Source organism: Perkinsus marinus (genome assembly GCF_000006405.1).
Source record: "Perkinsus marinus ATCC 50983 genomic scaffold scf_1104296937060, whole genome shotgun sequence".
Lineage (NCBI taxonomy): Eukaryota > Perkinsozoa > Perkinsida > Perkinsidae > Perkinsus > Perkinsus marinus.
In genome coordinates, this window is record NW_003213929.1 from 224,368 (window position 1) to 240,525 (window position 16,158).

Genomic DNA, 16,158 nt, shown 5'->3' on the forward strand with positions numbered 1-16,158 from the left:
TGGGTGCTCGTATGCGTATATGTTGGGTGTATGGTCGGGAACCACTGTGAGCAGTCTGATTCATGATTAGTCGGACATGACTTGCGTTGAAGTGGAGATGGTGTGGTATGGAATAAGGTTGTGCTTTGGTTTTCCTATGATGCCTAGCCAGGCTCTCGAGACTGCACCTCCTGGGGAGTCGGAAGGGAGTCCGCAAGTGTTTTTGCCAGTACAGGATTCAGCGATGGAGCGGTACTATGACCAGCTTGCTTCTAGTGATGAGTGTAGTAGCTATACGGCAGCTGCTCCTAGTGTGGATGAGGTAGGCAGGATGGGGTTAGAGAAGTTGCGCGAGGTGTGGTATGGGGACAGAGTTCGGAGCTCCTATCAGCGATGGACGGGGCTGACTGGTCGGATCCTGTGGTGATACGCTTACTACTACGGAAAGTGAAACGGTATTTGAAAAAGGCGGTTAGAGTCCAGCGGGAAGTAGGAAGTGTTTTGGGGCGATCGATTTTGGATACTCGGAGCTGTTTTAGTTGGCGAATAGCAAGGAAGAGCTCCGCGCGGCGTATGCTGATATGGAAACCATGCGAAATGATATTGCGTAATACGTTAGTCTGTAGGGCTAGTTCTGGAGAGGCCTTTTTTTACGTAAAGGGTGTTTCGAAACCTCGTGAGCACTCTTTGAGTACACAGACGTCGGTCACATCTTCCTCCACGCGCCACGAAAAGGACCCAATATTGCCTTTATGATGATGCTGGCCGAGTTTGTGCGAAATTTAGGTCATAAACTCCCCTAGGGAGGTGCTCATGAGGTTTTGAAACGCCTTTCCTTTTTCGGGCGCGGCAGGGCCTATTGCCATCTCGACGACATAGCCCTGCTCAGACTGATAGCTTGACGCAGGCTGCCAGTAGTCCTGATGAAATTGTCTACCATCCGCGCGAATATATCGCCTCAATCGCAGAAATACTAATATAAGGGTACACTCGGTATGGATCTCGACTCGATCGAAGCTACTATGCGCCCATGTGGCCATCGTACGAAATAGGGCGGCGCCTCTTCCGGAGATGAAGTCGTGATTGATCATTGAGTGGTTTAGATATCTCCAGGAGGATCTGGACAGGAAGCTGGCACTTGAGAAGAAACTGTTGACAGAAAGGGATGGATCCAAACAGAAGGAGGAGGAGCTGATGAAACTTGTGAGGAAAATGTAGGCCACTGTGAGAAGCAGGCTGAATGCCATTTTGAGAGGAAGTATTGGAATATATGTTATCTCACTGATTATGGGAGTTGATATGCGAATTACGGTAGAAATGTAGCGAAAACCAACAAGAAATTCCAAAAATTTCCTCAAAATTTTCGTTTCGTCACCGACACATGTAGTCGGCTTTCTTGGACTGACCAGAATTCACTATTTCTGGCAGTGTTGGGAAATATGTTGGCTTTCCTCAGCTAAGTTCACGAGTTTCCGCACTGATTATAGAAGTTTACATACAAATTCGGGTAGAAGTGTACAGAAACCAATGAGAGTTTCCTAAATTTTCCTCAGAATTTTCTCAAATGTCCTCTACACATGTAGTTGACCATGTGTGTATTTTCGCACACCGATTTCTTGTGATAGTATGCGAGTTGTCGCAGGTACGGTACGGATCCCGCTGAGGCATATGTTGCGTTGTTGAACACGAATGAGGAGATGCAGAATGAGATGGATGCTGTCATTGAAGTGAGCTGCGGTGAGGGGAAATATGCACATGGTCAACTACATGCGTATATGACTTTAGCGGAAATTCTGAGGAAATTTTCATTGGTTTCTGTACACTTCTACCCGAATTTGTATGTAAACTCCTATAATTAATGAGGAAACTCCTGAACTTAGCTGAGGAGAGCGTACATATATTCCAACACTGGTGAGCTGAGGAGAGTTAGAGATTAGAAATCAAACTTGTTATCTTTAGGAACGCGACGATCTCTGTCAAGAAGTCGAGAAGCTCCAGAAGCAGGTGGATGATTTTCAGGAGCAGTCCAGCCTGCCGACTCCTGGTGGAGATGAAGAGCTGCTGATTCCTGGTAGGAGTGCGTGGTGGGGTTTGGAGTTTCACCCGTTCAACGTGAAGTGGTGTAATACTCCATGTAAATATTAGATAGCTCAACAAGAGTTACTAACAAGAGGTTCTCAGCTTATGATCAATACAGTAGTCATAAAATATACGCTAGGCCAGCAAGGGAGACAAGCATCACAAGAATCTAAAATTACAGGAGATCATTGTGTTCAACATTCCCTTACACCGTCTACGATGAAACTATTGTTTCCCGCGAAGCGGATTGTAAAATATATTTTCTAGTAGTCTTTTTCATACTGTAGACTCTGAGGAGGAAAAACAGAAGCTTGAGGAGCTGTCGCGAAAAGTGGAGCGACTGCAGACGGAGAACGCCGAGTTGAGGCGAAAAGTTGAAGATTGTGAAGCAAGAGATGATGGAGGCTCTCCGGAGGCATCACGTGGTAGGCTGAGGAATTTTAGGTTCTTTTCGAAGGAAACCGTCTTATTTCGTCTTAGGAGTTATCCAAGCCTTGGCTCAGGAGAATGTAGAGTTGAAACGGCAGTTGAGGAGTCGGTACGTGGAGTAGTCCTGATGGGAGGCGAGTGAGTGGGTCTGTTAGGGAGGTGGAGTTGTCTGGACTGAGGGCTGATCTTCAGGAGCATCAGAATGGTAGTGCTGGAGAGGATTCTACCAAGGTAGGGGCGGGAAGGGGACGGGGGATAGCAGTGTTGGAGTATATGTTCGCTTTTCCCACAGTGTTGGGAAATAAGTTCGCTTTCCTCACAGCGTTGGAGTATATGTTCGCTTTCCTCACATTATTGGAGTATATGTTCGCTTTCCTCGCAGTGTTGGAGTATATGTTCGCTTTCCTCGCAGTGTTGGAGTATATGTTCGCTTTCCTCGCATTATTGGAGTATATGTTCGCTTTCCTTACAATGTTTGAATACGGTTTCCTCACTTATCATGGAAATTTACGTATGAATTGGAGTAGAAGTGTATGGAAACCAATAAGACTTTCAGGAAATTTCCTCAGAATTTTCATATTTTCACCAACATACATATGTAGTTGACTATGTGCATACTTCCCACACTGCAAGGTTATTGTTGGCAGTCACTATAGTGTTGTTCAATTTAATACGTGGCTCGTACAGTGTGAACCAAACAGTTATGCATATCTAGATTTTCGAGATGGCTTCCTCCAATTAGGGAATATAATTATAGACTATGTAACGCTTCTGCAACGTTGTCAATCGATTCACATTGTTATCATGTTGATATTACTTAGTATAACGGTTTGGTTCACACTGTATAGGCGAACGGCCATATTTCGAGATCATCCGTGCCACGGTAGTCTATGCGTGTTTGGAGGTTTCCGATTTAGGCAACCGATCGACTTCGACAAGAATTGAAGGAACTCCAACAACAACACGATGAGCTATGGACGCATCTGAATAAAGTTCTGCTATTCTCAGCCGTAGTTGCTCATGTACAGCTGTGTTACTGTTGTAGGCGTTGGAGGACAAGTGGGATACTGAGGAGGAACTGCGGGCCCTCAGGAACCAGGTGGGGATCTCTGAGCTTGCCACGATTGCCAATTTTACTGAAGGTGTTTCAGAAGTTCACTACAGTCGCAGTTGACCCGCAAGAAGCTGGCCAGGACTCAGCAGATCCGCGGCAAGTTGAGGAGACTATTGCCGAGCCGCTGTCAGAGAGTATAGTGGGGAAAAATGATAAGAAGATTGTTGAGGCACCTTCGACCGCTACTTCTAGCCCGGTGACACAGGCCTGTCATGAGGGCACTCTCGCAGCGAGGGACATGGGCAGTTCAGTATCGGGTGAGCTGTGATTTTCGTGGAATGCATTTCATTATAATAGAGTATTGAAGAGGCATAGGAGTTGTGTGTGATTAGATACTGGCTCGGTTTTGGCAAAAGCAATACTTTAGTTACTGCCTTGACTCGTTGTGAATATATGTCATACTTTTCTATTGTTGTCCCATTGGGGCATGCCTGCGTAATCGGGTTCGTGATAGTTCCTCACTAACAATATATGACCTGTTTTCCCCATAGTTCATGTTGTGTTTCGAGTTTAGTTATCGGAGGGTCAGCGGAGGGCTATGGTCACAGATTTCGAAACAAGTCATTTCGACATCACTTTTCAACAACTTATGTAATTTCAAATTACGTAAGATGAATTTCGTATATAACGATGTTAGAAAGTGTGCTGCGAAGTGAACATACACCAAGTAGTTCGCAGGCGTCTATGAGGTCATCCGATCTTGTAGGGTGATGAATGCGTACAAACGTGTGAGTCGCAGCAGATGTATTCTCTGTTGGAGGAACGTCGATCAGTCGAGCCTCTTGAAATCATCGTCTTCTTATAGAGATGGGTGTTGGAATATATGTTCACTCCCCTCAGCTGAGCTTAGGTAGAAGTGTACACAAGCCAATGAGAATCTTCCTCAGAATTTTCATTTTCTCACCAACACATGTGGTTGACCATGTGCACATTTTCCCACACTCGAGCCGCTCGATAGATGTCTGAGAAAGCCATATGCAGTTCCAGCTCGATTCACGACATGATCATAGTTGAACTTCATTGCGCTGCTGGAAGTGCTTTCTCGGGCGGCGAGAAATGAGCCCTGTTTCTGTACACTGCACTGTTCAGCATCTTATCAACTTTCTGCTGAGGGTTGTTGAGTGATATCACAGCATCATTATCGCGTGATTGTCGTTGTTGTTTTTGATGATGTCCCTTGTGTCGCTGTGTCGGCATGCAGCTGTCCCAGTAGGAGCAAAGGCAACAGCGTGCTGGCCTGGCTTGTGTTGCCTCATTCCAGCACATCGTGAACAGTTCGAAGGAGCCTCCAGGAAGTGCCCGATGAAGGCCATGAGTGAAACTGCGTTCATGCAAGTATCAGAGAGAAGCAAATCCGACCAGTACTTCACCACCTGCCGAGATTGGGTCTCCCGCAATATTCTGCGCTTACCGATTCCTGATATTGTGCGGTTGGTATTCGCATTTGCTCACAACGATGACAAGGAGGGCGCTCGGGAACTGGCTCGGCGTGTTCTAATCCGGCAGGAAGACTTGCTGGACCAAGCCAACGGGCGCGATCTTGCGAGGCTTCTCAGCACACTGGCCAACTTTGGCGTGCGTGAACACGAGACTGGTATGCAGGACATATTCGAGAATGCATTCCCTGCCCTAGTGAATAGGACTGGGCAAATGCGGTCTTATCAAATCATTGCTCTCTGTGGCGCCTATAAGAGGGTCGGCATCTTTAGTAACGACTTGGCGGCGAGTCTGGCGCGACGGGTTATGCTGCTTGGTGGTGACGACAACCAATTTGATGCGATTCGGGCTCTTCTCGGTATCATGGGAAACCTCAGTGTTTGCATTGATCGGGAAATCCTTGGTACCTTAGTGGAGGCCGCTGCTGTTCATGAACTACAGGGGGAAGTCTGCGCATTCCGCTTAGCGGTTTTGCTGCAAATTTGCACTAAACTCGACCTAGAGGAACACCCTCGATTTCACGAGATGATGAGTGCCGTAGCAGCAGAGATGAATAAATGGCCATCTCGGCCGTCGAAGCCTCTGGTGGACACTCTCAACCATCTCATGTTATCATTGGTGTGTCGGCATCGCCCTAGCGAGCGTCGACTCGCCCTCGCTGAGCTCAAGGAGGCCCTGCTTCGTAGTGTCCTCGAATACTTGGCTCATTCTGGCGTTAGCCCGTCGGCGTTGGACACGTATTGCCAGATCAATCTCTGTGTTATCGAGCTGCATATCAGACTAGAGCGGCCATTCTTATGGTGTGAGTTGAGCGATAAATCGCGAGACTTCTTGGCTGTAGTCTCCCAGGTAAATGTAGACGAACTGTTTGCGGCTATAACGATGTTGTTTTGATCAGCTTCGGGTCAACAATCAGTATGATGCGCTCCCGGCAATGTCCTCGCAGCAGCACTTAGTGGTCTCTCGGGAGCTTACGGATCTGGGAGTGTCGCACACTTTGGAGGTATGCCGGTCTTCTGATGGCTTTCTGATTAGTCCTTAGGTAGCGTTACAGCAGCCCTATGTGATCGACATCGCCATCTCGGGCTCGAGGAAGTTGCTTGAGATTGATGGGCCACGGCATTTCATCAACGGGTACCGTAGAAGACACACTCGAGGGAATGAAGATATACTTTAGGTCTGAGCGCCCGACAGTGACGACTGAGCTGAAGCATCGGCTGTTAACTCATCTCGGGTACGATGTACGGCATATTAGATGGGACAGTTGGCCTACTCATAAGCATGCACAACATGCTTACCTTAGAGAAGTTCTTTATGGTCGCCCTAGTATAGCTAATTCATGACATATCTTTCTGACTGCTGTTTCCGTCACTTCCTTGCTTTGAGATTGCGAGTCAACTGTGGGTAATGGATAGCAAGAGAAATTGTTCAGGAGAACCTTGTGAATAGCAGAACGTGTCTGGGGAGTAATGGAGCCCTAAGTGAACTTGGTCAGTGATTCTGTGCTGCGACCTGTCATTTTTCGTATCGTATAATCACAACCGTCATGCCAGAACGGCCTAAGGGAATGAGTCTGGACGGGAAATAAGGAGGGGACGCTTGATGAGCCCCTGTGATGGCTGATCACATCTTGTACAACTTTCGAATTTGTAACACGCTACACACTGTACTGCGCAGGAATGCCGAAACGTATCACAATCAGTGAAAGGATTGATGTCCGAAAACTAACGTGTCCCGGGGAAAGATGTTTTGAGATAATCCTCCAATGGTGGCCATGTTGGCTCATGAATGTGGCTTCTCCCTAGAGTTCTTCCCAGCACGACCCAGTATGTTTAAATTGGCCAGCAAGGTCGAGAATTCTTCACACTCGCAGCTCACCAGTGGATGATTTTCAAGATATGCTTTTCCGCGAGATTATTTACTAGTGGCGTTGCTCTATAACAAGGCATTGTCTCAGATAGTGTGTAAAAATCGGCATTAGGGTAACCTTAACCGAAACGAGGAATTCCAAATTAGACACGTATCATCATAGACAACCAACTGTTTTCTCTCCTCTTTGACTATCACCCAAATATCGGGATCATTAATGCATCTCAGACAGTGTGTTAAGATCGGCATCGACCAAGGCCTGGCCGAAACGAGGAATTCCAATTTAGACACGTTTCATCATTGATGCTTCTACCAGTATATCTCGTCAGAATGGTGTGTACTCAATCAGCATCGAGCGAGGTGCTCTGACTGAAACGAGGAATTCCAATTTAGACACTTTTCATCATTCGAGACTGGCTATTCAATCAGTTAGGACGTGTGCACTCAACGCGAGGCGCGCTGCGATATTAAGCACGAAAAGGAACCAGTAGAAAAACAGTGTTTGGAAGAAGAAACACAGATAAACACACTTTACAACTCATCAGGAGAATCGTAGTAATCGTCATCGTCCTCATCCTCCTCGTCGGCAGCACCAGCATTGTAGTATTTGGAAACAATAGGAGCGCAAACACCCTCGACCTCCTTCTGCTGATCCTTGATCTCATCAGGCTCAGCCGTCTCACCGTTAGCCTGGAGCCACTCCTCACCATCACTAACAGCATCGAGGACCTCGTTCTTCTCGTCCTCGTCCATCTTATCACCGAGACCCTTGAAGGAGCCACTGCCCTCGACGGCAGAGCGCATTGCTCGTAGGTAGCCATCGAAAGCGTTTCTGGCATCCAAACGCTCCTTCACCTTCTTATCCTCTTCAGCGTACTTCTCGGCATCTTTGATCATAGACTCAATCTCATCCTCGCTGAGACGACCCTTATCGTTAGTAATGGTAATCTTCTCAGATTTTCCAGTACCCTTATCCTCAGCCTTGACGTTGAGAATACCGTTAGCATCAATCTCGAAAGTGACTTCGATCTGAGGCTGCCCACGGGGAGCCGGAGGAATGCCCGAAAGCTCAAACTTGCCAAGCTGATGGTTATCCTTGGTGAGAGGACGCTCACCCTCGAAGACTTGGATGCTGACAGCAGGCTGGTTGTCCTGGTAAGTGGAGAAGGTCTGGGACTTCTTCGTCGGGATAACGGTGTTGCGACCGATGATCTTGGTCATGACACCGCCAACAGTCTCGATACCAAGAGTAAGAGGAGTCACGTCTAATAGCAGAAGATCCTGACCAGCCTCGCCCTTCAAGATGCCACCCTGGACAGAAGCACCATAAGCAACAGCCTCATCAGGGTTGATGCCACGGTTGGGCTCCTTGCCATTGAAGTAGTCCTTAATAAGGGATTGAATCTTGGGGATACGAGTAGAGCCACCGACGAGAACGACCTCGTCGATATCGCCCTTGCTCATGCCGGCATCGGAAAGGACAGACTTTACGGGGCCTAGAGTGTTCTTGAACAAATCAGCGTTGAGCTCCTCGAAGCGAGCACGAGATAGAGTCTCAGAGAAATCAATGCCATCCATGATGTTCTCGATCTCAATGCGGACCTGGTGAGTGGAGGAGAGAGCGCGCTTGCCCTTCTCGACCTCACGACGAAGCTTGGCCAAGGCACGCTTGTCAGTGCGAAGATCCTTGTGATTCTTCTTTTGGAAAATCTTGATAAAATGATCCATAACACGCTGATCGAAGTCCTCACCACCAAGATGAGTATCACCAGCAGTAGCAACCACCTCGAACACGCCATTATCAATAGTCAGCAGTGACACATCGAAAGTACCACCACCAAGATCATACACAAGAATGTTCTCCTCGTTCTTCTTATCAAGACCGTAAGCGATAGCTGCAGCCGTGGGCTCGTTGATGATACGGAGGACGTTCAAACCAGCGATGGTACCAGCATCCTTAGTAGCCTGCCTTTGAGCATCATTGAAGTAAGCTGGTACGGTGATAACAGCGTTCTTAACCTCGCTGCCCAAGTAGTTTTCGGCAGTCTCCTTCATCTTACCCAATACCATAGCAGAGATCTCCTCAGGGTTGAAGTACTTCTCCTCACCCTTAGTCTCGACCTCAATAATAGGCTTATCATTCTTGTTGACAATCTTGTACGGTAGCAACTTCTTATCCTTCTGAACGGTCTTGTCGTTGAAACGACGACCGATGAGCCTCTTCACATCGAACACGGTGTTGTGAGGGTTCACGGCAGCTTCGTTCTTAGCAGCTTCGCCCACAAAGCGATCGTCGTCCGAGAAGGAGACGTAGGAAGGGGTAATGCGGTTACCTTGGTCGTTGGGGATAATCTCGACACGGCCGTTTTTGTAGACTCCCACACAGGAGTAGGTAGTACCCAAATCAATACCAATAACGGGGCCGTCAATGTTTTCATTGCTGTCCTTAGCCCCTAGGACAGAGGTTGCCACCAAGGCAAGTGTAGGTAAAAGGAACTTCATTGCAAAGTATAGAATAGCTAACGTGGTGTGGTCAGCGGCTTTGGCAACTGCGCGCGCCCTTCTAATCGATCTACTATTCAAGCCTCCATGATGTGTTTGTTCGTAAGCGTTCGTTCATTGTGGGAACAGTGCCGAGGCCTAGTTAATCCGAAGGTATCTTTCCATCATCACTTCACTTTTGGAAAAATAGAATTTCGGGGAGGGTCTACACGTTGGAAACTCTTTGTCATTATTCTCAAATAAATATTCTCTACTCTGCCGCCCTTTCAGTGATACCACTCGCACATCAACTTTCGAGCGCAGAAGGATCATGGCACTGTGTGAGCCAATCTGAAGGTCGTGTCCATGCAGCTCATGCCACTTCTCTGGTCTTGTTCCTCTCACCTGTCCGCCTCGTGTTTGTTAGTATCACGGTTGGAGTCGCTATGCGAGTTTCCACTGTTTTAGTTGTTTCATATAGTGTGTCTTGAGACACGCACAACTGCCGCTTGGATCCACGTTCAACTCGGAATGACGTCTTCGGGTAGGCGTCGGTCACGGTTCACAGCAGCAGCGGCGCCACATATTGTGAATTGGGAAAATGTTGGTATTGGCTTTCAGAGGACCGTATAATGATGTATTACATTAATTTGATCGCCGAGACTGAGAAGCGAGAGAAGGAACAACAACAGCAACGCTCTAAGGATGGTCATAGGGCTGTCAAGCCTCCTCAAGACCGTCGTAGGCCTCGCCCTGATACTGCTCCTGGGGCCGATGACCGGTAGGTGGACTTGGATGTGGTTTTGCTCATCATTTACCGTGCAGGTTGGGCAGCTCGAGAAAGGGTCGGAATAAGCACGGTAAGGAGAAGAAAAAGAAGAAGACTTCGTTCTCATCGGACAAGAAGTCTGAGAAAGCTAAGCGGAAGCGTCCCCGGCAGCCCGAGGCGTCTTCAGCTCCATCGAGTTCATCGGGGCTTAGCTGTGGTGGTAATGGTCTCATTGATGACGAAGAGTTGCTCATTGAGAGAAGGTAGTGCAAGTCTGGATGCGAACCATCTATGTGGCGAGGCAGGTCAACTCGGAATAAGTTCGCAATCGACGATTCACTCAGTTTAGAGGAAGAACTCCATCCGAAGATCCTCACCGTTTCCTCTGGAAAGCTCCGAGATGACCATCTGACATCGTAATATCGGCTTTCACTTTATATCACTCCTCGAGCGTATTAAGAATGTGATCATGTTAATGATAATTCGTCAGGAAGCGGACCAAGCCGGAGAAATCCAAGTCGGGTAGACCTCGGGGACGATCTCGGAAGGTACCCTCCCCTTGTTTGTTTTTATCTTCATCATGCTGCAGTCTCCCACTGAGAGTAGCACGGACGGTGACCCTGGTGAACGGAGACGTCGACGTTTCCGAGATGAATTCACTTCGAGTACCGATGCTGATGACGATGTGAGCAGCTCAATGCCGTTTTCGATACCCATGTTGATGTTGTTGATTTTTCTGCTTTCAGATCGACTCCAATCTGAACGGGGCTTTGCCGGACTGGGCCCTCGAGGGCGCAGTGCGTCGAAGTTCGCGGATACCAGAAGCCCGAGAGGGTTCTGTAGTATCTGACAAGAGCGCAGGGGTCGAGACCTCGACAAGGAGGAAGCGTGGTCGGCCTAAGAAAAACTCTGCCAAGACTCCTTCTAAGAAGGCTCAAGGTCGAAGGGGCGCAAATTCGGGCGGTAGTAAACCGAGGAGTAGTTCCAAGACAAGTACTGATAGACGGCGAGCGTCAGAAGTTCACAATCGTAGTAGTTGGCCTTCGAGAAGTGGCGAACTCGAAATTAAGGTTAGCACGGTGGCCCCTCTGAATAGCGATATAGGCTTCCTAAGGATGGAGATGGATCCCAAGTCGGGGTGGTCTCGATCGGGCATCTGGCGTCGGAGGATCGGTCTCGAAAGAGCCCCTATGTTTCTGCCGTTGCCTTTGCAGTCTCATTGTAGAGATAGTTTCATTTGAAAGTACACATTCTCACCTTTGCTACTCACTGGAGTGGCAAACCGCCCTGCTCATTCTCCCTTTTTTTCTTTGTAGAAATTTCACGGCTGTTGTTGTTGAGTACCTAGTACATTAGTAATGCATCTTGGTACTATACGTCATCACTAATGTCATCATCTTCCTTGGACTATTACCATAATTCTTCATCATCTCCGTCATCATTATTGCAGTTGACCTCGGCCGTCTCGCGTTATAGTGGGTGGAGTCTCATCGTAGACTGTATAAATGTCTAACACAGCGACTGGGGTGGTAGAGCTGGGCTCTAGCTCTGAGGACAGTGATGATTCGATAGAGAAGCTTCCAGCGCGGAAACGACTCAGGAAAGGACCGCAAGAGAGTGTAATGTTAAGGGGCGATTCTGCGTTAGACCGATGGCCGTTGGACCACGAGGGGTCCTGGTTGACGTATCTGCCGAAATTTGTGGAGAATCCTGCTGATGCATTAAAAGAATTGATAAACGAAGTTCTGTGGGAGCAAGGGAAAGTTAAGATATTCGGGAAAGAGCATTTGGAACGGAGGCTGACTGCCTTCTATGCTGATGATGGACAACAGTATAGGTAGTAGGTTGATACGAGTTCGTTGAGTAGAACTATGGTAAGATACTCTGGAGGGCCCCTGAGGGTACCTTCACCGTGGAGGCGGGGTCCGATCGTTATAGACCGCTTAAGGAAGGCAGTGGGTGAGGCATGTGGACAAGAGTTCAACTGTTGTGTACTTAACTACTACCGGGACGGGTCTGATAGTATTGGATTGCACTCGGACGATGAGAAAGTCCTTGGAGTGAACCCATCAATTGCGTGCGTGTCCCTTGGGGCCGAGCGAGACTTTGTCCTGGACGCCAAGAGGGATAAGAAGAAGGTACTGTTATTAGGGTGACTAATGCGGCAACCAGATGAGTCCATGTAGGTGGAGCTAACGCCGCGCAGTGGGTCGCTGTTGGTGATGGGAGGCAGCACACAAAAGCTGTGGAAGCACAGTGTGCCGTCTCGAAAGAGGGAACACCGTCCGAGGGTCAGTCTCACATTCCGCTATGCATTCTGGAAGAGCAATTAGTCTGTTGACATCATTCATCTGTTTGGTTTCTGCTTGTTATAAGGTTGAGTTTTCACCCAGTCAAAAACGCGTGGAAAACTAGTGGGAGACAGAGTCTTTCCTCTGTGCGGTTCAAAGCGCCTCTCGCCACACGACGAGACGTAAAAAGCTCCCACCCGTCTCGTCACTTGGTTGTCTCAACCTTCACCCAAGAAGACACGAGAATCCGTCACAATCCTCGTACTTCATGTCATCAATCACCAGAGTTCTCACTCCGGTGATTATATTCATACAGTGGCTGGTCTATGCCGAAGTCTACCTCCCAATTGAGGGTGGCTCTGTTGTGATGGAATTCGACGGTCAAAAACAGCGTTTGACAGTGGACACTGGCAGTCAGGTTTTGTTCGTTGTGTACAAGGAGTGGTATGAGGAAACTTACATCGGGAAAAGCTGTGCGGCGCTGCCATCAGGATGCTATTCCTGTCCGAATGACTGTGGCCTACATCGAGCCGCTCGAAAATTCAGCGTTGGTTTCAGTGATAAGACTGAGGTTATCTTCGTCATGCATGAGGGAACGATAAAGGTGGGCGATCGAGTGCTTCACAAGGCAACTTTCGGGCTCATCATCGGTTTTAACGCAGCATCGCCTGATGAGGAACCCCATGGCCTTGTCGGGTTGGGCCAGTCTTATCACCCAGGTGCAGTTCAGTCATTTGTCTTTCAACTCTACGAAGCTAGAATAATCAATGAGAAGTCATTCAGTGTGTGTACTCCTGGGAAGGGGACACATCTCGATGGAATCCTGACTCTCGGCGGGAGAGGTTCTTGTGAAGTTGGCGCGATGAAGTCGATTAAACTGATGCAGCCTGTATTGCCAATAGCTCCCTATCAAGTACGTCTTGGCAGGATAAGCGTAGCGACTGAGAATTCCATGTTCATCGAAGTTCACAACTCACCCGCAATACTCGATACTGGAGACGCTCTTATTCGGCTCCCGGCGAAACATTTTACAAAGTTCATTCGAATGCTGGAGAGGACAGGGGACTCCCCGGGAAGTTACGAGGGATTAGTCCACAATACTCGCCTGAAGGACATGCCGATCATCCAATTCGATCTTGGTGACGAGGGTGCTGAGGCCTGTTTGGTGCTGCCCCCTGCGGACTACACCGAAGCGTACTCGAGCTTGTGGCGCATGCTGTCCATTGAGCCTACCGACTCTGACACTGTGTCTCTCGGCATGCCCTTCTTCAGGATGTACTATACTTATTTCAACCTACATAACTCTACGGTGGAAGTGGGCCAGTACCGGTCGCAGCGGCAGAGATCGACCTCTGCGAGAACCCCAAAATACGTACAGAATACTTTTGAAAAGCTAAATTCATCACTGCTACCATAGTTGTGAATCTGTCTTACCAGGCCGTTGGGTTCATAGTGAGTAATATTGCCTTGTGGACTCGCATATAGGATGAGACCTCTCAAGAGAGGAAGAGGATGCGGTTGAACTACGTAGCTAGATTTCTCCACTACGTACTCAGTAAGCAGTCGAACAAATCTCTCTCTCCAGCAGAGTTTAGAATAGCGCAATGATCCGATCAGATCCCACAGACCAGTCCTCGCACTCGAGAAGAACTATTCATGAACTAAGGTGAATTCACTGACTAGAGTGTCGCCGGTGAAAGATCCTTCGGGAGAACATACAACACTAGTAGCTTTAGTATCAGTATAGTGGATTTCGTTTGCCTATAGTGGGCCTGTTTCACGAGGATACTTAATTCAAGGCGCCTCAAATTTAGAAGCAACTTAAGGAGTTACTTAAGGTATACTTAAGAAGTACTCAACTCATTTCACAACGTTTAGAAGCAGCTTAAGGAGCTCCTTAACTTGAGGCGCCTTAACGTGCCTACTTAAGTAGTGAAATAGAATGTCCCAATTACTTGAGGTATACTTGAGGCGTTACTTAAGTTTAAGGCGAAATTTGCTCCTATGAAACAGGCCCAGTCTTCAGGACATCCCCCAACAAAGGAAAGGAAGCCATCAAAGTCTAACCAGATCGTTCTTGCTTGCTTGAAGTTCCTCCCCGAGTTCCTCCTACTACTGGAACACTACACTATTCTTAATCACTGAAACCACAATAATCATGAGTCTTTGTAGAAGGTCTCAGAGACACCTCTAGCCTGACCACGCGGCCTCGGGATTGCCGATCGATTGGCGAGGAACTCGTCGTACTCCTTCTGTCTATGCTGGTCGTTGAATCTATATTTGATCATCAGAAAGAGTAGCACTGCCGTTGCCAATGTTACCCCGCCGACAATCATGCTCTGTCGCCTGAAGAGGATCCAACTGCATACTGATTCACACTCTAGGCGATCGCCTTTCACATTCGCTACTACAGTCGGCACCCGCAGTCACAATGAGCAACAGGTCGGCAAAAAAATCGTTCAAATCTGCTGCCCGCAGTGTTGTTGTTCGCTTTCCTCAACTAAGCTCTGGAGTTTCCTCGCTAATCACAGAAGTTCATATCGGCTGGAAATGTACAGAAACCAAAAGGAATTTCTCCTCTCATATTGTCACCGATACATGTGCATATTGACCTACACTGCCAAACTGAATCCAGCTCATTCCACCAGTCAGTTGAAGACGACGAGCTACGAGGAAGTATGCAACCTGTAGCCCTTCTTACTGGTAAGTTATACGTTGAGGATGCATGGCTCGGTAATACGATGGAGTGCCCGGCTTCCCTCTAGTATGAACACTCCCACCTCCTCCCCTATAACATGCCGGATTCTTGATGTAGGCATCATACGCTGCCTCTTTGGTGTGAGCCCAACTCTCACTGACTTTAGCACCCGTCTCCGTCCTCTTGAAAGCCTTCAACTTCTCTGTGACCGATAGAGGTAATTTAAGAGAGCTTCGGAAGTGCTTTGCGACCGACCCTAGGTTGGTACCGTTGGGAAGTTTGATTTTAATCGGCATGATACATAGGCATGAAAACTGCGAATGGAAGTCAGTTCCCAAATACACTGCCACAATGCCTACGCTCTTGCCGACAGCAACTCTCGCCCTTGTGAGAAGCACGTTAAATCGATCAGCAAACAATTCGATGAGCATCGCTATGAGCGGGCCAACGAATATACTATTAATGCGAGCGACGTCATTGGGTATTCATTAACCTCTTGCTCCTCCTGTCCTCGACTACTTGAGAGGCCCATCTACCATGATCCACGTAATGTATTATATTCTTCCCTAGGAGCGGATATAGTCAACCCAATAAGGGCTAGGATAAGAGACACATTTGCCTAGTCATGCTTACCGTTGGTGTGAGCTCATAAGTTGATGACTGTGAGGCAGACCGGGCTGAATCAAATGGTGTCGCGTCCAGGTGTACAGAGGAAACATATGTTAGGATATTGTTGCCTGTCTGACTGCTTCGAGATCATCTGTGCAGATATCGGTCGATCTAGGAAGGAATACTAGTAGTGCTGGTGTCCTTTCCTCCACAGTTCGTCGAGTGTGCTAAATTAGCACTGCTAATCCAGCGCAACTCAGACCGAAGACCAGATGGTTGAGATTTAGCAGAATGATCGCTCCAGTACGTGGAATTGAGAAACGCTCCAAGCTGAGGTAAGCTTACAATCTGAGAGGCATATAAAGCTAACAAGCTATAGCAACGCAAGAAACAAGGAAACGGC

The 16,158-nt window shown here is 48.0% G+C and overlaps 6 protein-coding genes across 6 annotated transcripts in view; 4 read left to right on the forward strand and 2 right to left on the reverse strand.

Moving 5' to 3' along the window:
* Pmar_PMAR006987 (conserved hypothetical protein) overlaps positions 1 to 3,869 on the forward strand; it is a gene marked incomplete at both ends in the record, with an annotated part of 6,830 nt that extends 2,961 nt beyond the window's left edge. Inside the window, 10 exons of the mRNA XM_002783413.1 lie at positions 519 to 586; positions 1,083 to 1,193; positions 1,622 to 1,706; positions 1,939 to 2,050; positions 2,346 to 2,483; positions 2,539 to 2,596; positions 2,643 to 2,718; positions 3,405 to 3,479; positions 3,533 to 3,586; positions 3,630 to 3,869. Coding sequence (XP_002783459.1) covers positions 519 to 586; positions 1,083 to 1,193; positions 1,622 to 1,706; positions 1,939 to 2,050; positions 2,346 to 2,483; positions 2,539 to 2,596; positions 2,643 to 2,718; positions 3,405 to 3,479; positions 3,533 to 3,586; positions 3,630 to 3,869 — 1,017 coding nt within the window. The remainder of the gene's footprint in view (positions 1 to 518; positions 587 to 1,082; positions 1,194 to 1,621; positions 1,707 to 1,938; positions 2,051 to 2,345; positions 2,484 to 2,538; positions 2,597 to 2,642; positions 2,719 to 3,404; positions 3,480 to 3,532; positions 3,587 to 3,629) is intronic.
* A 902-nt stretch (positions 3,870 to 4,771) lies between these two features.
* Pmar_PMAR006988 (hypothetical protein) lies at positions 4,772 to 5,932 on the forward strand (the record flags this gene model as incomplete). The annotated part of the gene is made up of 1 exon (XM_002783414.1): positions 4,772 to 5,932. The coding sequence occupies one exon, from the start codon at positions 4,772 to 4,774 to the stop codon at positions 5,930 to 5,932; it is 1,161 nt and encodes a 386-aa protein (XP_002783460.1).
* Positions 5,933 to 7,438: 1,506 nt separating this feature from the next.
* Positions 7,439 to 9,409, reverse strand: Pmar_PMAR006989 (heat shock protein 70 precursor, putative; the record flags this gene model as incomplete). The annotated part of the gene is made up of 1 exon (XM_002783415.1): positions 7,439 to 9,409. The coding sequence occupies one exon, from the start codon at positions 9,407 to 9,409 to the stop codon at positions 7,439 to 7,441; it is 1,971 nt and encodes a 656-aa protein (XP_002783461.1).
* Positions 9,410 to 10,020: 611 nt separating this feature from the next.
* Pmar_PMAR006990 (conserved hypothetical protein) lies at positions 10,021 to 12,490 on the forward strand (the record flags this gene model as incomplete). Its single annotated transcript, XM_002783416.1, has 9 exons — positions 10,021 to 10,169; positions 10,214 to 10,420; positions 10,463 to 10,573; positions 10,648 to 10,705; positions 10,747 to 10,842; positions 10,904 to 11,120; positions 11,805 to 11,994; positions 12,037 to 12,295; positions 12,344 to 12,490. The coding sequence occupies 9 exons, from the start codon at positions 10,021 to 10,023 to the stop codon at positions 12,488 to 12,490; spliced, it is 1,434 nt and encodes a 477-aa protein (XP_002783462.1).
* Positions 12,491 to 12,716: 226 nt separating this feature from the next.
* Positions 12,717 to 13,212, forward strand: Pmar_PMAR006991 (hypothetical protein; the record flags this gene model as incomplete). Its single annotated transcript, XM_002783417.1, has 3 exons — positions 12,717 to 12,892; positions 13,007 to 13,052; positions 13,111 to 13,212. The coding sequence occupies 3 exons, from the start codon at positions 12,717 to 12,719 to the stop codon at positions 13,210 to 13,212; spliced, it is 324 nt and encodes a 107-aa protein (XP_002783463.1).
* A 1,933-nt stretch (positions 13,213 to 15,145) lies between these two features.
* On the reverse strand, positions 15,146 to 15,442 carry Pmar_PMAR006992 (hypothetical protein; the record flags this gene model as incomplete). Its single annotated transcript, XM_002783418.1, has 1 exon — positions 15,146 to 15,442. One exon carries the CDS (start codon positions 15,440 to 15,442, stop codon positions 15,146 to 15,148), a length of 297 nt encoding a protein of 98 aa, XP_002783464.1.
* Between the last annotated feature and the right edge of the window lie 716 nt (positions 15,443 to 16,158).